We start from the raw sequence: 22,072 nt of genomic DNA, 5'->3' as shown, positions 1-22,072 counted from the left end.
CTTTGGTCTTACAACCCTTGGTTTCTAAAATCAGAGATAATTTTGAGGTTTGTCTTCAGGCGTGGTATTTGGATGATGGCACTATTATTGGGGACACTTTGGTGGTGGGGAAGGTTTTGCATTTGATTATGGAGGATGGGCCTCGTTTTGGGCTACATCTCAACGTTGAAAAAACTGAAATTTTCTGGCCTACAGAGGACCCTCGCAGCAGGCAAGTAGGTGTCTTTCCTCCTAATATTGCTCGACCTTTAAATGGTGTTAAGTTGCTTGGGGCCCCCGCAAGTTCCGATCCTGGTTTTTGTAGTGAACTGGTGATGCAAAGGGTGACCAAGTCCATTGCGCTTATGGATAAGGTTGCTAAGCTTGATGATCCTCAGTGTGAGTTGTTGTTGCTTAGGGCATGTACGAGAGTTTCTAAACTCTACTTTACCTTGCGTACTTGTCCTCCTAGTATATTTGAGGCGGCTCAACGCGCTTTCGATGGAGCCCTTCGATCTTCCTTGGAGCGTATTTTTCGCTAGCTTTCCAAGGACATGCATATCATATAACTTATCTTAATAGCATATGTATTTAATTCAAGATTCGACATAACCTATCTAACGACAATAACGAACGTATAAGTATGCATAATCTTATATACTCGAGCATTAGTCAGGGATACACTAATAATATATAAAAGTTAAGTTATGAGGGCTCACGTATCAATATTGAGATTCAATATTGCAGGAAAAGTACGTAGACGCAACGGGGATGATAAACACTAGTTTGACTCACGAGCAATACTCCCGAACCATACCCATAACCTCCATAGCTATAACCCATAATTTTCTTAGCTCTAACCCGCTCGAAAAACAATTTCGAAATCACTCGGACAGCACTCCGTCGTAATATTTTATGTATACTAATAATATCTTGAAATAATACGGAGTAAATATATATATGTAAATCGATTGAGAGAGTTTAGAGAAAAAATATTTTCAAGTGTCTATGAAATAATGAAACCTATTGAATTCTATTTATAATAAATTTTTGAATTATTAAAGTGAATTATTAAAGTATGAATTATTAAAGTAAATTATTAAAGTATGAATTATTAAAGTGAATTATTAAAGTATGAATTATTAAAGTGAATTATTAAAGTATGAATTATTAAAGTGAATTATTAAAGTATGAATTATTAAAGTGAATTATTAAAGTATGAATTATTAAAGTGAATTATTAAAGTTAAAGTAAAGTAAAAATAAAGTAAAGGTAAAGTTTAAGTATAGTAAAAGTATAAAACTATGTACGTATAATACGCGTATAAATATATATAATATTAATTTAAATCGTTATATATATTTAATAAAATAAAATATAAATATCGTTATCTTTATCATACTGGTTAAGTAATGAGTTGTCAAAAGTGGTTCTAGATATTTATAAAAATTATATACGTTTTAATAATAAAGTTCTTTTTAAACTGAAAACGTTTTTGTACGTTTGAAACTAAATCAAATAAATATGATAATTTTGTTTTCCAAAACTAAATATATTTAAGAATCATTTTGTTTAAAGGTTAAAATAAAGGAAATCGTTATATCATAAAACGTTTTAGAAAAGTAGAATCATATATATTCATAATAGGTTTCAAGTTTTTAAATTACAGTCTGTTAGTGAAGCATGGGATAAAGTCCAAAGGTTAAATAAACGTATGAAATCATCTTAATGAAAAATGTCGAGTTACTTAACTTGTTGTAAGTTATTTACACTTCACGTTCTTACTTATAAATCACTTTACCATTTTTCGAATGTTGTCAAAAAGAATAGATTTCTTAAATCACAATGGACCCGTAATCATATCACAATGTATCAGATAAATCAATCATTTGATATTATCTTCTAATTCCATTGATAAACATATTGAAACAAATACGTTCGTGTAAAGTATTATACGTTTAATACTTTATTAATATTCTCAAGTTATAATATATATATATATATATATATATATATATATATATATATATATATATATATATATATATATACATATATATACATATCTATTTATATATAACGGTTCGTGAATCGTCGGAATTTGGTCGAGGTTATAATGAATGTATGAACACAGTTTAAAATTCTTGAGATTTAACTTAACAAACTTCTTTGCTTATCGTGTCGGAATAATATAAAGATAAAGTTTAAATTTGGTTGGAAATTTCCGAGTTGTCACATATGCGCGCCGCGCAAATGGCCAGGATCATGTACCTGGTGCCAGTCTCAAGTTCTGGAATGATTTTGCGCGTTAGCGCGCGCCGCGCATATTGTCAGGCAAGAAACTATTGTTGTTTTTTAAAAAAAAAAAACGTGTTTCTCGTGTTGCGTTTTGGGGTCGTTACATGTTGACTATGTGAGGTCATAACAAAATTTAGCCGATCACTTGATCAAAGGATTAGCAAGGGACTTAGAGCATAAGTGTGCTAGTGGTGTGGGATTGAAGTCCATCTAGCTCTTCCATAGTGAGATACCCAATTCTCTTCTAGTACAACGCTAGAAGCTTGAATTCAATATGGAAAGCCTACTATTTGAATATTGGAACACATGTAAATATGACCCCAAGGTATGTGTTCGGACCTACAAGATAAAGTGAGGTTAAACTATAACACTTCTTAATAGTTTTCTTGATAAATTTTATTCTGGAAGCAAGATTGAAGAAAACTACCTATGTGGACATGAAGTTTTGCAGCTTCAAGAAAGCGTGGACTTGGCTTTTGATATGTTCATGGGAGGATTGAGACACATGGCTTGTAAAGAATCGGGTCTAATTGTAGAAAGTACGAAATTGATGTGTATATTATCTTCCAGTTTTCAAATGATTTGATGGGTTCACACGTTACGGGCATCCTGATTTTCAAATACTTGATATGTGTAATATACTAGCTGGTAATTCAATTCATAGAACATTTCCATTGAAGCATTGGTTTGACTGTTTGTTTACATTTTATTAAATCAAGGATAACACTAATATGGGGGGATTTATCGGTGATTTTAGTATGATCCAATGAATCATTTTAGTGTATTAGATTTACTAGGTTGAAAGTGAAGCAGTCTCTAATACTCTAGAACGAATTTGGAGAGTGTAGGGTACACGTCTGTCAAAGAGTTAAAGAGCTAGCTTGAATTGGGTTGAAGTTTGTTGAAGAAACTAACTTAAATGGTTGTCCAGGTTTAAGGAGCGCTGCACCAGGATTTCTGGTGCGCCGCACCTAGTGATATGGTGTGTCGCTCTTGATATTTGAAAAGCGTCGCTCCTCATAATTAAAATGGGTCCATATATATTACGAAGCAAAAGGTGATTTTGGTAGTTCTAAGGAGCGCTGCTCCTGTGTGCTCGTACTGCAGAAAAGTGGCAACTTTTGCCCAAACGTTTTGCAACGTTTCACAAAGATTAGTTATTAATTCTGGACGTTTTGGGACTTGTTTAAAGGCTTTATTAGGGTCTTAATACACCCTTTAAAACAAGTGCATTGCCTAGAGTTGTGATTCTTGATCATAACTAATTTTGAAAGATTGCAACATTTCATTGCACCTTTTGACCAAATGTAAATACAAGGCCTCTTTCACTAAGGAAAGGTTCCAGAAATTTGACATTTCTAATATACTTTTAATCTTCCAGATTAGACTTTCATCAATTGCAAGGAACGATTTTTTTTTGGTCAAAAAAATTGTTCATACTAGTTATATTATAATAGTGATTTTGTGTAACCCGTTACCAAGTAGGTCAAAATACTTTATTAAAAAAGTGTTCACACGATTCTAGTATCAATTCGGTTCCAGATTCTCAACCCACTAATCCACCTTTCTAATAGAATCTATGGAAGATTTGCAGATGGTAAACAAATAATATTAATTGCAAACTCAACAAACAAAAGTTGTGTAACCGTTGACTTACAAGGTTGTGGTACAAGAAGAGATAAATAAGTCTTGCTGTAACATAAGAAAAAAATGGACTCTATATAAACAAAAACACAGCACAAGCGCTGTGAAGCCAAATGCACCTTCACATCAAGCCATGATCTCTTGAAAGGGCCACTTGATGCAGGTTACAAGCCCCAATTCTCACAGTACAAGTAATAATTGTAACGCGTCAAGCCAGAAAATAAAGCGAGTCAGCCCATGTTCTCCATGAAGGTTTCAGTTAAGGTGTTACCATTGATGATCTTTGTTGTCCCTATGATAATGTCATATGCCATTCCTTCCTACACGTAACAAGATAAACCCAGATTCAATATATATACTAATATAAATGTATATATATTATATAAAAATACATCGGCACAATAATCCAACTCATGAAGAATACCTGAGAGCTGAGAAAGCGGAGTGCAGAAATTTCGGCAAAAGTTACCCCTCCAACAAAGACGACTAGAACAAGAGAACGCCTCCCATCTTGAGGTCTGATTAACATTCAACGGTAGCTAAATACATGCTCAAATATTCTTATGTAATACAATTACTTGGTGTGAGTTATTTAATAAACAAGGATTAGGTGTTACAGAAAACATACTTGTCCATGCGTAAACCCCCTGGCAATATATCAAATGATGGACTGTTTGCAAACGCACTCTGAAGCATGGAGTAAATTTAGTCACATGGTTATTATAATGTCGTAAACAGGAGATGATGGAAAACAAAATAAGGGAACATACATATTCAAAGAGTTTCAACAACATAGAAAAGACAGACATGTTAAACTAGTACTAACCCTCTTCGACTCTGTATGTGTGCCAGGTAACAGCTTCAGTATTTCTTCAAGGGGACGCCTGATTAACCAAATAACAATGCATAGAGAGATAATTATTTTAAAAAAATAAATAAATAAAAGGAAAAAAAAAAATGAAATGGGAGGTTAGACTGAAGTAAAGTTGTGCTACATTATCTGATGATTAGAAATCTGCCAATCAGATTTGCTACCACTTATAGTATCAGGTGGAAACTCCGATACATTTACTTATGCACGGGTCAATTTGGCCCGTGTTTAATTTCAGACATGTCAAATAAGGTGCCAAATCAAAGTCTTTGTTGACAGCATAAAATTTCATAGATCAATTTTATTTGAGGATATGTTATTAGAGATTTGTTCATAAATTCCAAAATTTTAAACTACGTATTTGAAGGGCAACCTACAACCTGGCCTAGTTCAATTCAGCACGTACTAAAAATCACATGCTTCAAACTGGACCCGTTTGACCTGTTACCAACCCGCCAGACATGATCAGAGCTAGGAAATTCAACTAGATGGGGCATAATTTTTGAAACTACATTGATCCCCTTAACATTTCCTTGAGGGGGCAGCTACCCCCCTCTACCTCCCTTGTAGATCCGCCTCGCCTGCTGATCTTACCACCTTTATCTTTAAATAAGAAATAAGAGGCAGATATTAAATTAAGCTCACCATCCAGATCGAATAGCATGTTGAATCAGGCGAATACTCAGAGGAGCATATCCAGAGAAAACATACGAAATATCTTTAGGACTGCCACAAAATAATATAGAAATAATAAAAATAAGCCAACAAATATCAACCGTAAAAAAACTAGAACACGAAGAACAAAATCATCAAAAAATATATCATCCTCACAAATATAACACTGTTTCTAGACATGATGACTTATAAAAGTGAGTAGTAATTAAAATTTGGTGGTGGTTGTATGAATACATTACTTGGTTGTGTCGGTATCCTCAACCACGAGTTGAAGAGCACGTTTGATCGTCAACCAGTTGTTTTTTCCCTCCTGAAAACAAAAACGGAACCGAACTCATTTTTTCTATTTATATTTGAAAAATAAAAAAACAATTAGAATAGGCTAACAGAAAGTGCAATATTAGGAACCTGCTTCCTGAACAACCCAGCTTTTTCCAAATTGTTAAGGGTAGCTATGTGCTCAAATCCATAACTGTGAAGAATCTCTCTCCTAAATCAGGATAGCAACAACCATAAAATAAGTTCATTGTTTCTTTACATATAAATAGTAACCGATAATAAAAATAATATAATATATTATCCTTACCTAAGATAGTCAAAGTTCCTTTTTGGTAACCCAGCATTGGTAACTGAAAGTAAGATAAGAAGACGGAGGACGCTAACGAGAGGCTCCTGTTTATGAATCATCTCTTCAATGTACTCAAAGCAACTGTAAACAAAAATCGATAAAAGCTCAGTAATTAAATTTTTCTACATCTGACAAAAGAAGTTATTCGAGCTTACATATCATAGCTTTCAGCCTCGATGATGGTGTGTTCCATGTCAAGTTTCCCAAGAAACGAAGGTTTTGAAGTGAGCGTAGATAAATGCTGAGCGAGATTTATGTGTCTCTAAATAACAACAAACGGCATTTCAAATTTAGAATATTTCTTATGAAGTGAAATGAGACGGAATACGTTGGAAAAGGCACATACAGTCATTTCTGGCAATGAGTTGAGCTTTTTGACAAAGTCCTTTAATTCAGAGACTGTTTGATTCTGTAATCAAACAGAAATTAATTTAATTGTCAAAATAAATGAATAATAATGACACCTATTAAATTACATTAAAACATTATCGAAACTTACAGTAGTTGTCATATCTGTGTAGTCCTGCTTCATGGATGTTGCTTTTTGACGTAGAACCTGCAATCATACTGTGTATGGCAACTAAGGGTGTGTTTGGTTGGGGTTTTAAAGGGTGGTGCATATATTACTAGAGTGGAGAAGAACGTGTTATCTAAATAATAAACGTGCACATACATGCATACACAAATACTTTTTTTTTTTTAATGAATGACATTAGTAAAGTAGTTATAATAGTTGAACCTGGACAACAACTTCAAAGTTAAGATCTCGGGTCTCCCTGAATAACTTGTCACTAGAAAAAAATATCAAAGTATCAAGAAAACATAATCACAATTGAACACATACATACAAAGTGATTCGTAAACACAAGATTTGAGTGCATACGTTGAATTAAGAGGAACCTTTGTTTTTTTCCCATCTTGTTGGTTTGCACCCATGATTGATGCATCTATCTCCACAGCACCATTATTGATGTGTAAAAACTGCAAAAAATTAGATATGATTTATATAGAACAGCAAGAAGATGCACCTTTCAATTGCACTTCTGAATGGGATGTACATGGTGCTTTATAATCAATTCAAAATGAGCCGAAAAACCATACTCAAATCATCAATTGTAACAGGGTTACAACAATTTAAAATAGACAGACATAAAACAGTTTGGGATTGATACATTATCACACTGGAAAACAATGTGAAGCCCCGATTTGTGAAAGGTCAAGTTTGGTGTAAGATATATTTTTATCATGGTACTTCAACAAGGACAATATATTATTGTCTTTACCTCGTCCATAAGCCCTTCATATGTCAATTGAGAACACATTGGAGTAACCATATCCAACTGCAATGAAACAACAATAATGCAGGTTTAATCACAAAGCTATAAAGAGTATTAATCAACACTACTAGATGACGTACCTCTCTGTCCAGAATAATAAGGGTATTTATCTCAGGTGCGCCCGTCTACAGTTTCAGGAAGAAGAGTAAGAGTGGTTTCTATTTACATATATTAGACAGCATATAATTATAATTATAATAATTATTATTAATATATTACTAGTTATTAATACTAGAAAGAGTGAGTCACCATTTAAATGTATCACTTGTATAAAACGGACTTACATCAGTTGAGTTGACAGGCTCTTCAGCTTGCATACGGTTAAGCATGTCAGCAACACGTACAGATGATTTCCCTTTTGCCCTAACATTAGGTATCAGACCATAAGAGAACTGCAGAATAAATCAAACTAAATTAATCTATATCTATAGCATCAATAAAAAGAGATGTTTATTGTATAAATAAGTAAACTAAACCTCAAGTTTGTGTATGGCTTTGGCAATATGCCAAAGAGAGGTTGAGTCACCATCAGTAAGACATTCCTGTTAAGAGAAAAACGAGGCACAGGGATTTAATAGAAACAGAGACAACACAGCTAAATATTCTAGATTTGTGGAATTTTAGTCTTAACATCTTGATAATGTAACGATACATACTTTAAAAGATAAGTCGAGTTCAAATGATATTATATCCTCATCCAGTGGAACAGCATATAACGGGAACTCCCCAATAGTTATTAAATTATGAACTTTTTCATCCTCGAGAATCTGCAAATCAAATATTGTTTGTGAATATCGAGTAATATCGTCATCCAATCATTTGCTAGAGTAGACAAACTTTGTATAATGTGTAAAGGTACAACTGTACAGGATAACTTACTTTCTCACATGCAACAGCCCGGCGGGGGACAAAATAGAGAAAATATTCTCTCTGAAGCCCTTTAGAGTTGTCGTTGTGAATATGTGAAGAAATATATTTCATCAAATCAAGCTGGGTTTGTACAAGGTACACCACTTTTGTACAGGTACTCTCGATTGGATCTGCATTAAGATGATGCAGTTCAGCCCCATGTTCCTGTTTGTGCATTTTAATTTGCATTGTCAGTCAGAGAACCCAATATATGGCACCGCATAGAAGTTCTAATATTGGGATTTATTGGGTAATTGGGAATTTTGTTATCATTATTGGTAACATGCAACGAAAATTACTTTTCTCCTATTGCTTTAGCAGAAGTTGTCAAATAGGTGCCTAGTATGTTTAAATTTGAACCCTATGAAACTGCTTAGCCGTGATCAGACCCTCAGGGTTCTATAACGGTGATTTACTTTCTTTATTCTGTTACAAGTTTGTTATTTTGTTGATCGGTGTCTCATAAAATATCCATATCCATGTAATTAAATTATGGTTCTTCATAGTTACTGTAAGATGCAAACACAGATGTGTTATGATATAATGTTGTACATTACACCTCTAATGATCTTGCTTCAGTGGTAAGTGCAAGTTCAAATTCTTGATCTATCTAGGGCAACTAACAAGCATAATCTAGTTCTAAATGAGATTGTGATAGGCAAACAGATATTTAACTTTGGCATTTTAGTCACACTAAACCTAAACTCGTACCAAACTACAATTGCAGCCCCAACTTTTATACATATTTACAGAGTCATGTTCTATATAGTTATTACAGAATTTATCAGCTGTTACAGAACTTCATATCTCATATTAATTCAAAAACCTAATGTGTCTAATTCTAATTACTCCTAACAAATATGAGATAATTAAAAGTTGCATACAATAAAGAAAAGTTACAGACTGACCTTAAGAACTGAAGTCTGAACAATTAACGACAGCGTACCGCCCAGCTTCGGATCGATTACCAGACATTTTTTCCCTCGAATCTATATATTAAAATAATCATATCAGTTACTCTGTACTTATTCAATTTAATTTTAATACTAGGAGCAATAAACAGTACCTAATACATGAAAATCACACAGTTATAATCAGGAAATCGAGCTTACATTTTTCAGAATTGTTATGAGCTCTTTCTGAGACTGATCTCTGTAAATCAAATCAAAAGTCATAATTTAAAAATAAAGATAACCTAAAATTAAAGCAGATGAACTGATACGTATTATAGGTATAGGTATGTAGATGAACTGAAACTAATTAACTAACTAACCTTATAGGAGCGAAATTGATAGGTCCGTTTTGTAAATTGGGAATTTGAGCCATTAATTGTTGATCCTTTTACCTACGATCGTTTTTTTTTTTTTTTTTTTTGTCTGTGTAATGACACTCGGATGGGATGGAATTACAAACGAAAATACGGATTTAGGGTTTTAAACTTATGTCATAGAAAATAGAAAATTTGGATATGAAAAGCATCGGATGAGTTAGATCTCGAACATTATACGCGTGATTTTGAGTTCTGAAATGTCTAAATTTTGTGTTAGCTTTATACGTGAGCTTATTTTCGGTTTCAACGAGGAAGGTTATGGTACTAGACATATGTTCTTTTCTTCCCAAAAAATCAGAAATTCAATTAATTAATTAAATTATATAAGTATGTAGATAAAAGCAACTGAAACTAACTAACTAACTAACTAACCTTATAGGAGCGAAATTGATAGGTCCGTTTTGTAAATTGGGAATTTGAACCATTAATTATTGATCCTTTTACCTACGATCGTTTTTAATTTTTTTCTGTGTAATGACACTCGGATGGAATGGAATTACAAACGAAAATACGGATTTAGGGCTATTAAACTTATCTCAAAAATTTGGATATGAAAAGCATCGGATGAGTTAGATCTCGAACATTATACGCGTGATTTTGAGTTCTGGAATGTCTAAATTTTGTGTTAGCTTTATACGTGAGCTTATTTTCGGTTTCAACGAGGAAGGTTATGGTACTAGACATATTTTCTTTTCTTCCCAAAAAATCAGAAATTCAATTAATTAATTAAATTATATAAGTATGTAGATAAAAGCAACTGAAACTAACTAACTAACTAACTAACCTTATAGGAGCGAAATTGATAGGTCCGTTTTGTAAATTGGGAATTTGAGCCATTAATTATTGATCCTTTTACCTACGATCGTTTTTAATTTTTTTCTGTGTAATGACACTCGGATGGAATGGAATTACAAACGAAAATACGGATTTAGGGCTATTAAACTTATCTCAAAAATTTGGATATGAAAAGCATCGGATGAGTTAGATCTCGAACATTATACGCGTGATTTTGAGTTCTGGAATGTCTAAATTTTGTGTTAGCTTTATACGTGAGCTTATTTTCGGTTTCAACGAGGAAGGTTATGGTACTAGACATATTTTCTTTTCTTCCCAAAAAAAAAAAAAAAAAACCGAAATTTAATTAATTAATTAAACATATTATTGTATATTACTCCTCCATATTAATTAATAATAATGTGTTAAGCCGGATTTGTGGCTGACTAGTGATGTACTTTAGATACTTTTCGATTGTAGCAAACATTACATTACATATCTCTTTTATCTATAATAAGAAAAAAATTATGATGTTATTTTTTATTAAAAAACCTACGTGTCTAAATTCTAGCCTTTAGATGAAATCTTAACTTTCAATCCTAGCCATTTAAATGCATAAATAAAGACATCATTTAAGATTCTAATGACCTTAATTTGAATTGAATAATTACGTAGTTTTCATATAAATAAATTGATAAATTGACTTGGACTTCTTATAGGCAGTTACCAGTACAGTTTTCATATAATGAACGTACCTTCACATTTCTTCTTCACACATACAGTTTTCTCACACACACATGTTCATTATTTCGCACTTCAACAATTGTTCAACATCGATCGATTAATTCAATCGGGAAACAATAATTAGGGTTCGTCGATTCGTCAGGGTTTGCACTTGAACAATCGTGGCTTCCAAATCAGGAATCATAGATTCACTCTCACTGTAAGTACCTATTTCCCCTTTTGGAGATTTTAGACCCATATACTTTGATATTTGATTAATTCTTCTTGACTATTTTAAGGAAAATCTTAATACTTTTGTGTCTAGATATAGTCAACTAGAAAAAGTAATGAATTGAATTTTTTATATGTGACAATCTTGATGGCAATTTGGCCACATGTATAAATTTTAAGTTGTTTTAAAGTTTGTGGCTGTTGATGTGTCTTGACTGGAAATTGGTGCTATTTGGTGAGAATTTTGGTGTTGGTGGCATGACAAGTTTTTTTTAGGAGTTTAGGTCAGACAGTAGGCTGTTGTTAATGCCATGGGCTAATGGGTCGTTTGCAATTCCATTTATATGTATGCTTTTGTTTCTTGCACTTGCTTCATATGAATAAGAGAACTTTTTGGCTTGAATTGTTTTTTTTTTAGTTGTGTAGTTGATCGAAAGCAGGGGTTAAATTACTCTATGCTTTAGTTTGGTATTAAAAATGTGCTTCTTACTTCCGAGAAGAATACAGTGTTATAATTTTATGATTGATAATTGCATGACAAATGTTCAGAAACTTGCTATGCAACTTACTTATGTATAGACATTCTTTTGGGTGCTGCAGAATGCCAGAATGGACCAACAAACAAAAGTGTCACCAATCTCGACTCTGCAACCAGGAGACTGGCTCAAAACAATCGAAGCAGTGGTATATAGGCGTTGGATAGCCAAAAGACCAAATACTCAAAATCCAAATGGATACAGCTGCATTCTCCTCGACACATATGTAAGTAAAATTACATATGAAAATACTCAGGTTACCAAAATACAGTAAATATTAACTATGGCGTATTTGTACAACTTCGGTTAATAGGTTTAATGTTTTGTTAACAAGTCTAGAAATAAAATTGGTTTTTGTATGTTGTTTTATGATGCTTGTATATGCCAGGGAAATAATTTGAAAATTTGATCTAAGTTTATGTTAGATAAATCATCATTGTTTTATTTTACTTATACTTTATTAACATGCTGATATTCTCTTATAAGTTTATAACTGATTGTTTTTTAACGCTATTATATATGGCTAACATATACCATAAAAAAAGAGCTGTTATAAACAAACATGAAAATGAGTAGTATGGTTTTTTAATAAATTCGTCAACAAATTACAGGGAAACGCTATCCAAGACAACACCAACTACAAGGACAAAGACCATTTTGAAAGAATGTTGCAGCCAAGCATACAGAATTTCAAACTTCATATGCAAACCCGCAAAAAAATGGGACGAAACTATCTCAACTCAACGTCTCTGATATTCGAGTTGCAAACAGAATTCGAAAGCATACCAGCAAAAGGATACCTACAACACTACTTCGAATTCGAATCCTTCAACCAAGTGAAAGCCTACTCAATAACAGGTAACGCTATAACTATCTAGATACTGCACATCTCAGTAAAATAATTAGACAATATGACTTTTTGCGATCTTCCAAAAAATCCACAGTTGACTACCTTTTACATGCCTCCATATATGTTTAGCAGATATTACAAAAACATATTTCCCATTTGCAGTGTCTTTATTACCATAATGATAAATTATATAGCTACTTGCTCTTTTCCATTTGTTGCGGGACTTGATTAGCTTTGTTATGTCAGATAAGCAAAGAGGCATGTATTTCGAATCAATTTCCATTCTTAAAGATTAATGAGTTGTTATGTATGTTAATGTATTATTATGATTTTGATGAAACATGTTTTGATTAGTTCAAGCTCTGATTTTGCAAGAAGTTTTGTTAAGATCTTATTCCCTCATAATTCATTTCTTAAGCCTCATATTTAAATAAACATTATTTATGTATGTTTTCTGATGTTGCTTTTCTACATATGTTTCAGATACTTGATAATCCTAGATTGAAGATGGAGGTCAGTGCATTTTATTAAAATATTCTTTCTACCTCATAATTTTCATATGTTTTAGAAAAGAAATAAAATAACAAATTATTTTTTCTGATTCATTGTTTACACTGGAAGTAGAAAGAGCAATTTTATAGAACATATAATGACGTACTGCTCCTGGAAAATCAGTTCAGATCATGGGGGATGTTATTTCAACCTAAGGTACATAGCTCAAGCTGCTACATAAAATTTAATGCTTTTATATATTTGACAATAAAACTTAAATAGTTATCCAATTTTCAAATGTTGGTCGTTTTGGTGTCAAATTGGGTAATGGTTGGTTTATACATGCTTATTATGTTGTACTAAGTGTGTTGGCAAATTCTGGTGTCTTAAAAAGGATTTTTAGATGTATTTTCGTTAAGGATTGATTTTGACGCGTTTGTGTAATTTTGAGAATTTGACGTTACCATCACATTTAGAATCTGATTTCGGAACTGTGGGATGATGTTCGGTCACTCGGGTCTGCTGATGATCTGGTTCCAATTTATGCTCCATCTATGGATTTGTTTTCCGTTCTCTAGCAGTACTGGTAGCTTATTTTGTTTGTTTCCGTTCCCATCAGTATTTATGTGATTGTTGATCCGCGATTTAGTTTAATGTAATGAAGTGTTTTTTTGCTTAGAAAAATGACTTTTCCATATTGCTCTTTATTTTTCAATATTGCACATATGTCGACTCAAACAGGTTAGTGAAATGCGTTAGACCAATAGAGGTGCAAATTTGGTTAGCAAAACTATTTTTGATGTGGTGAGAATGAGGTTGTGTCAATTAAAAATCAATATAACAGTGCAGCCACAGTCATCAGCTTGTATATGGCAATTTGGGATGCTAAAGGTCAGCCCTAATCCTTCATTATCCCTTGCTCATTTGATTATTTACATTATAATATAACCTGCTATCTATGTATCAATAGTAGGTTAAAATATTATTAAGTATCTATGTATAAGTTGATTATGTTTAAAGTCATTTTGAGAGAAGACTCTTTTCATCCAGTCATAATTTTGACTTTTTATGGTCAAAATGCATTTTTTGGGCAGTGTTTGACTTTTGGGTTTTGGTACACTTTTACGCTACTTCAGGGTCTGTTTAATGTCATGCAAAATACCTCATTAGTTGATTTAAGTATTATGGGTCAAAGTTAATATTTTGACATTTATAATTTTAGTGATAATGTATCACTTATAGTAGCTTGGTGTCCTTAATTGCCCAAGTGCATTATGGTTGAAAGGTCACTCAAGGGTTAAAGAACATGATATGATTTTGTGCATGGGATGTACAGTACAATTTCATCTTTCTGATTGATTTAAGTTTTTTGAGTTGATCGAATGCTTACAATTAATGCTTCAAGATGAATTCTAGAGATGATGATCAGGATTTGGCTAAATATTCCCAGTAGGTTGCTTCATTTGTAAATTACTGTTTCTTTCTGGTGAATCATCTATTTCTTATTTGATGTTTTTTAGTGGTCAATGCAGGAACCAAACTCTGGAACTGAAAGTTCATCTTCTATACTAACATCAAGGCCTAAAGCAATGTGTGTGTCCCCAAGATAAGATAGATCCAGATGAAATCGGATACCGAGGTAAACAAGTTGTTCACTATCATCTCGGCTTAAGGTCCGCACCCTTTACTTTCTATACAAGTTGTCGTTTATGGTGTTATTAGTTGTACTTGACCATTTTTCATATAATGGCAGATGAATAAGAGGTCTCAACAGTTAAAGCATCTTAAAAGAATCAGCATCAAACGAGTAAGCTTAGGCTGTGTTTCTAAGTTATTAATTGAAAGGAAGTGAAATGAAGGGGAAGGAAAATAAGAAGAAATGGTGTTCCCAAGTTTGTTAATTGAAAGGAAGTGAAATGGAGGGGAAGTGAAATGTAGTGCAATTTTCCTTTGATTGATTCCTTCCAAATTGAAAGGATTCTTCATCCCTCGCTTTCATTTCATTTTATTTCATTTACTTTCCTGTAAATTGAAACTTGGGAACACACCCTTAGTGTTGAGGGTCGAGGTATGGTCAAGTACTTATAGATCAAAGTTGAGGAGGCTTAGTTTTAAAGATGAGTGTATTTATAACTCCTACACTTGGCTCACCTATACATGTAAATTTAACATTTCATGTTGCATTTGAGGTCCTAACAGAGTGTAAGTTGTTTGCATGATTTTTCGCTAATTATATATATTTGACAGGGTGCTGTATAATTATAGATGGTTGGTTTATCTTGTGGATTAGCTTTATGATGATGTGATTCATATCAACTTCTATAGTGAGCATGCTGAAATCTGTGTAAGTAACATTTGACATTTGATATTGCATTCGAGTTCTGAACAGATTGTAAGTTGTTTACATTTGTCAAGTATCATACTCATTTACTTAGTGTGTATAATGTATCTGTTTTTTATATTTGTTGATTTATTATTCACATATATTTCACTGCTCCTCCCTCCGTCTCATATTAATAGTCTCGTTTTAACTATAGAAGTCCTTTTGTTTTTTAACTTTGACTTTAAATTATTATGTGTTATATAATACTTGATGAACGTTATACCACTTAAAATATATTCAAAAGTCAATCTATTGATATAAGTTTTATCAAATAATATTTAATACAAAAAATAATATTTAAAGTCAAAGTTAAAAAGAAAATACTTTAAAAATCAAAACATGACTATTAATATAGTACAGAGGAGTATTACTTATATCATTAGCATAAATAAGTTATTTAGAATATATTTTTAACATCTTGTATGATTAAATACCCGCGAATGCGCGGGCTATAAACTAGTATTATTATATATACTAATTAAGTTACAAATGTTATAATATATAAATATATATATAAATGGATAGTCAATTATTGATACACAAAAGTAATATTATTGTATTACCTAAACTTGTGATATTTTTGCTATAAATAGCCATGAATGCAAGCATTAAACTTGCACCATTTTCTCACACTTACAAAGTGTTTCTTTCTTTCTCTCCATTATCATCTTTGTTCTTACACTTCATTATTAGCATTCTTAATCAAGAATCAAACCACTAAAGGTAGTTATAAGCCTACTGAATTATAACATCAAGAATCAAACCACTAAAGGTAGTTATAAGCCTACTGAATTATAACACGTTATCAGCACGATAATCTTAATACTAATTATGGTTGGCTCTGCCACCTAAATGATATATGGTCGGTTATACCACCTGAATAATATATGGTCGACACTGTCGCCTAATTATCATTTATGTTACTAACATTTATATTTCTATTATCTAACATTTATATGGTCGACACTGTCACCTAATTATCATTTATGTTATATAACATTTATTTATGATTGCTTACATATGGTCGACACTGTCGCCTACTTATCATTTATGTTATATTAAATTTATGTTTAATGTTTATATACTTATGAATATAAATTGAATCTAATTTATCTTGTTGTTTGTTTTAATTTTTGATAATAGAAAATGTCGAATCTGGAAAAGCTTAAATTTACTCCTTTAGAATCAACGGGAAATAACTACATGCCATGGGTTATAAAAGTAAAAATGCATCTTAAATCAATGGGCATTCTTGAAACCATAAATGAAAACAACACTTGTTCTGAAAAAGAACAAGCAACGGCATGTTGCTTTATTCATCAACATATTGATGAATGTTTACAAAATAATTATGTAACTGTAGAAGATCCCCATGTTTTATGGGAAGGTCTCAAAAGCAGATTCAATAATCAAAGAGAAATTTTACTTCCAGCTGCTATGGATCAATGGAGAACATTAAGGTTCCAAGACTTTAAGAAAGTAAATGAATACAGCTCAGCTCTGTATAATACAGTCTCACAACTTAAATTCTGTGAACATGAAATAAGTGATGCAGACATGTTGGAGAAAACTTTCTCCACAATGAATGCTGCCAACATCACGGTGCAAAGAAATTTGAGAATGCTAAAGTTCAACACATATCCTGAACTTAATTCATATCTCTTGGTTGCAGAGCAAAATGATGAGCTATTAATGAAAAATCAGCAATCCCGTCCTACTGGTACACTTGCAATCCCTGAAGCAAATACTGCAAATAATTATAAACAGGGACAAGGACGCGGGCAAGGTCGTGGTTATAATAACCATCGCCATCATCATGCCAAAAGCCATAACTATGGTAGAAACCATCCTTATGGTAATGGGAATGGGCGTGGCCGTGGTCGTGGCCGTGGTGGTCAAAGAAATAATAATCCACGAAAATATAAATATCAACCACAAAACAAGCCCACTAAACAAGATGTTGAAGAAAATTCTTCTAAAAATTCTGAAGAATCTTGTTACAGATGTGGTAGAATGGGCCACTGGGCTAATACTTGCCGAACATCTAAACATCTTGTTAAGATGTATCAGGATTCGCTGAAAGGTAAAGAAAAGGAAGTAAATTTTGTGGATAATATTGATCCAACAGTCACTGAGCAACCATCTGATTTATATGAAGATTTCTTGAATTAAATTAATATGTTTCTTTTATAAATAAAACGATTTAACCTTTGTCATCATGTTTTCTCAAATGTTTCAGTTCTATATGTTTTGTCAAATGTTCTAGTTCTATATTTGATGTTTCAATTCTATGTATGTCAAATGTTTCAGTTTTATCTATTTGTGTGTAATAAACATTTTGTGTAACATTTATATACTTACTGTTTGTTTCTTATATATGAAGTTTAATATGAATTCTGCTGGAACACAACATCAATCAAGTAGTGGAGATCTCTGTATAGCAGATAGTGGTACTACACACACTATACTTAAATCTGAAAAATATTTCATTGATTTGAAACCAACGGAAGGAACTATACATACAATATCAGGTGCTGCTAACTTGATAGAAGGGATAGGAAAGGCAAAATTCATATTACCAAACGGTACAACATTTTTAATTAATAATGCCTTATTCTATCCTAAGTCAAGCAGAAATTTATTGAGTTTTTCTGACATATACCTTAATGGATATGATTATCACTCAGTAACGGCAGAAAATGAGAAATATTTAAGTATCACTAACAAGAATCACGTGATTGAAAAACTGTCAAGACTTAATTCTGGATTACATTATACACATATAAATGTACCAGAAGCACATATGGTGATTAAAGAAAAGTATATTGATCCTGGTGTATTTAATTTATGGCATAACAGATTGGGCCATCCAAGATCAACAATGATGAAAAGAATTATTGAATGTACACATGGACATCCACTGAAGGATAGAAAAATCCTTCATGATACAATGGTTCCATGTATATCTTGCTCTCTTGAAAAATTGATAACTAGACCCTCACCACTTAAGGTTGAGAAAGAATCACCAATGTTTCTTGAAAGAATTCAAGGTGATATTTGTGGACCAATTCATCCACCATGTGGACCATTTAGATATTTCATGGTCCTAATAGACGCATCTAGTAGATGGTCTCATGTTTGTCTGTTATCAAGCCGTAATGTGGCATTTGCAAAATTTCTTGCCGAAATTATTAAATTGAGAGCACATTTTCCTGATTACATCATTAAAAAGGTGAGACTTGATAATGCTGGTGAGTTTACATCTCAAGCATTTAATGACTATTGCATGTCTATAGGAATTGTTGTTGAACATTCTGTTGCTCATGTGCATACACAAAATGGTTTAGCAGAGTCACTGATTAAACGTTTACAGTTAATCGCTAGACCATTGATAATGAGAACAAAACTCCCTGTATCTATATGGGGTCATGCAATTTTACATGCTGCTGCATTGATTCGCATCAGACCAAGTGCAAGTCATAAATATTCCCCCCTACAACTTGCTTTTGGTCAAGAGCCAAATATTTCCCACCTTAGAACATTTGGATGTGCAGTATATGTTCCAATTACGCCACCACAACGTACAAAAATGGGTCCTCAAAGAAGGTTGGGAATATATGTTGGATATGAAACATCTTCAATCATAAGGTATATTGAACCTATGACAGGTGATGTTTTTACAGCACGTTTTGCTGATTGTCATTTTAATGAAACATTGTTTCCTAGATTAGGGGGAGAAATAAAAAATAAAGAAAATGATGTTTCATGGTGTGAACCTCAATTAAAGTATCTTGATCCTCGCACAAAAGAATGCGAGATAGAAGTTCAAAAGATAATGCATATATAAGAACTTGCAAATCAATTGCCTGATGCATTCACAGATACAAAAAGGGTGACTAAATCATATATACCAGCAGTTAATACTCCAGCTCGAGTTGAGATTCCAAATCGAAAAACTGATAATGTAGTCACTCAAGAATCTATGCCACGTCTGAAACGTGGGAGACCAGTTGGTTTCAAAGATAAAAATCCTCGAAAAAGAAAATCAGCTGATAATAAGGTAAAAGAAAGTGTTCAAGAAGAACCACAAATCAGTACTCCTACTGCAGAGGAGATTGATGATGTCAATACAGAAATTGCAATCAATTATGCACATTCAAAAATATTATGGAACCGAAATGAAATGAAAAATCTTGATGAGAAATTTTCATTTAATGTTGCATATGACATCATGAATAATGATGATGATCCAGAACCAACATCTATGGTTGAATGTCAAAATAGACATGATTGGGCTCAATGGAAAGAAGCAATACGAGCTGAATTAGAATCACTCAATAAAAGAAAAGTTTTCGGATCCATCATTCTCACTCCTAAAGATGTGAAACCTGTAGGATACAGATGGATTTTTGTCCGAAAAAGAAATGAGAAAAATGAAGTTACAAGGTATAAAGCTAGACTTGTAGCTCAAGGTTTTTCTCAAAGACCGGGAATTGATTATGAAGAAACTTATTCCCCTGTTATGGATGCAATTACTTTTAGATACTTAATCAGCCTGGCAGTTTCTAAAAATTTAGAAATGCATCTCATGGATGTTGTGACTGCTTATCTATATGGATCACTTGATAGTGATATATATATATGAAGATACCTGAAGGATTTAAGGTACCAGAAGCATCAAATGCAAAACCCAAAGAAATGTATTCGATTAAATTACAAAGATCTTTATATGGGTTAAAACAATCGGGACGTATGTGGTATAACCGATTAAGTGATTACTTGATAAGCAAAGGGTATACAAATAACCTTACTTGTCCTTGTGTTTTCATTAAGAAAACAACATCCGGATATGTGATCATAGCTGTTTATGTTGATGATCTTAACATCATAGGTACAAATAAAGAGATCCATGAAGCCATTCAACTTCTAAAGAAAGAATTTGAAATGAAAGATCTCGGAAAAACCAAGTATTGCCTTGGTTTACAAATTGAGCATATGCCTAATGGTTTACTTGTACATCAAACAACATATACTGAAAAGATTCTGAAACGTTTCAATATGTCCAAGGCAAAACCATTAAGTACTTCTATGGTTGTTAGATCACTCAATGTTGAAACTGATCCATTTCGTCCATGTGAAGATCATGAAGATATTCTTGGACCAGAAGTACCATATCTTAGTGCAATTGGAGCTCTTATGTATCTTACAAATTGTACAAGACCTGACATTTCTTTTGCAGTTAATTTGTTGGCAAGGTTCAGCTCTGCTCCTACCAAAATACACTGGAATGGGATCAAACACATATTTCGATACCTTCGAGGAACTACTGATTTAGGATTATTTTATTCTAACGAATAAAAACAAGATTTGGTTGGTTATGCTGATGCAGGTTATTTATCTGATCCACATAAAGCTAAATCTCAAACTAGATATGTATTCCTAAATGGAGGTACTGCAATATCATGGCGTTCTCAAAAACAAACACGTGTTGCTACATCATCAAATCATGCCGAAGTGATTGCATTACATGAAGCTACTCGGGAATGTTTTTGGTTGAGATCAATGACACAAATCATTACTGATTCTTGTGGACTAGAACGCGATAAAAGTCCAACAATTATCTATGAAGATAATGCAGCTTGCATAGCACAGATGAAAGAAGGGTATATCAAAAGTGACCGAACCAAACACATACCTCCTAGATTCTTCTCATACACTCAAAATCTCATTAAGGACAACGAGATTGAAATGAGACATGTTCAATCCAGCAAAAACTCTGCTGATCTTTTCACGAAAGCACTTCCAACTGCTATTTTCAGAACACACGTTCATAACATTGGTATGAGACATGTTCAAAAGATGTAACAACTGAAGCGATGTCTACTTGAGGGGGAGTCAACTCCATGCTGCACTCTTTTTCCCTTAGCTAAAGTTTTTTTCCCACTGGGTTTTCTTTAGCAAGGTTTTTAACGAGGCAGTAACTTACAGTTGATCTTCAACAAACAAAATTGATATCCAAGGGGGAGTGTTATAATATATAAATATATATATAAATGGATAGTCAATTATTGATACACAAAAGTAATATTATTGTATTACCTAAACTTGTGATATTTTTACTATAAATAGCCATGAATGCAAGCATTAAACTTGCACCATTTTCTCACACTTACAAAGTGTTTCTTTCTTTCTCTCCATTATCATCTTTGTTCTTACACTTCATTATTAGCATTCTTAATCAAGAATCAAACTACTAAAGGTAGTTATAAGCCTACTGAATTATAACATCAAGAATCAAACCACTAAAGGTAGTTATAAGCCTACTGAATTATAACAACAAATATGATCATTACATAATGTCAATTGTGAAGCTAAATTATTGTCAGTTTTACAACACAAAATATTAGAGACT

General features: G+C 32.7%; 2 protein-coding genes across 15 annotated transcripts; one reads left to right on the top strand and one right to left on the bottom strand.

Annotated features, from left to right (window-relative positions):
• Positions 1–3,872: 3,872 nt before the first annotated feature.
• LOC139873566 (vacuolar protein-sorting-associated protein 33 homolog) lies at positions 3,873–9,584 on the bottom strand. Its single transcript, XM_071861500.1, has 21 exons — positions 9,454–9,584; positions 9,250–9,330; positions 8,312–8,506; positions 8,089–8,199; positions 7,909–7,974; positions 7,717–7,824; positions 7,513–7,557; positions 7,379–7,435; positions 6,979–7,076; positions 6,835–6,886; positions 6,595–6,651; positions 6,442–6,504; positions 6,251–6,357; positions 6,054–6,176; positions 5,876–5,957; positions 5,707–5,777; positions 5,438–5,518; positions 4,748–4,805; positions 4,550–4,608; positions 4,346–4,439; positions 3,873–4,241 (listed from the first exon to the last, which is right to left on the bottom strand). Exons 1-21 carry the CDS (start codon positions 9,514–9,516, stop codon positions 4,152–4,154), a joined length of 1,761 nt encoding a protein of 586 aa, XP_071717601.1. The 5' UTR covers positions 9,517–9,584; the 3' UTR covers positions 3,873–4,151.
• A 1,596-nt stretch (positions 9,585–11,180) lies between these two features.
• LOC139886609 (uncharacterized) lies at positions 11,181–15,536 on the top strand. Of its 14 annotated transcripts, none has more exons than XM_071870498.1 (7): positions 11,181–11,388; positions 12,000–12,161; positions 12,547–12,793; positions 13,269–13,298; positions 13,410–13,493; positions 14,810–14,950; positions 15,031–15,536. In XM_071870498.1, the coding sequence occupies exons 2-4, from the start codon at positions 12,009–12,011 to the stop codon at positions 13,274–13,276; spliced, it is 408 nt and encodes a 135-aa protein (XP_071726599.1). In that variant the 5' UTR covers positions 11,181–11,388; positions 12,000–12,008; the 3' UTR covers positions 13,277–13,298; positions 13,410–13,493; positions 14,810–14,950; positions 15,031–15,536. The 14 variants fall into 14 exon arrangements, with proteins under 14 accessions (XP_071726599.1, XP_071726589.1, XP_071726597.1 ...); XM_071870488.1 differs by having other exon boundaries at positions 14,019–14,950; XM_071870496.1 differs by having other exon boundaries at positions 13,410–14,168; positions 14,810–14,916.
• Positions 15,537–22,072: the final 6,536 nt, after the last annotated feature.

The sequence above is a fragment of the Rutidosis leptorrhynchoides genome, chromosome 1 (genome assembly GCF_046630445.1).
Source record: "Rutidosis leptorrhynchoides isolate AG116_Rl617_1_P2 chromosome 1, CSIRO_AGI_Rlap_v1, whole genome shotgun sequence".
Lineage (NCBI taxonomy): Eukaryota > Viridiplantae > Streptophyta > Magnoliopsida > Asterales > Asteraceae > Rutidosis > Rutidosis leptorrhynchoides.
The sequence above is the reverse complement of the archived record's forward strand: the minus strand, read 5'-3'. Positions and strand labels throughout refer to the sequence as shown.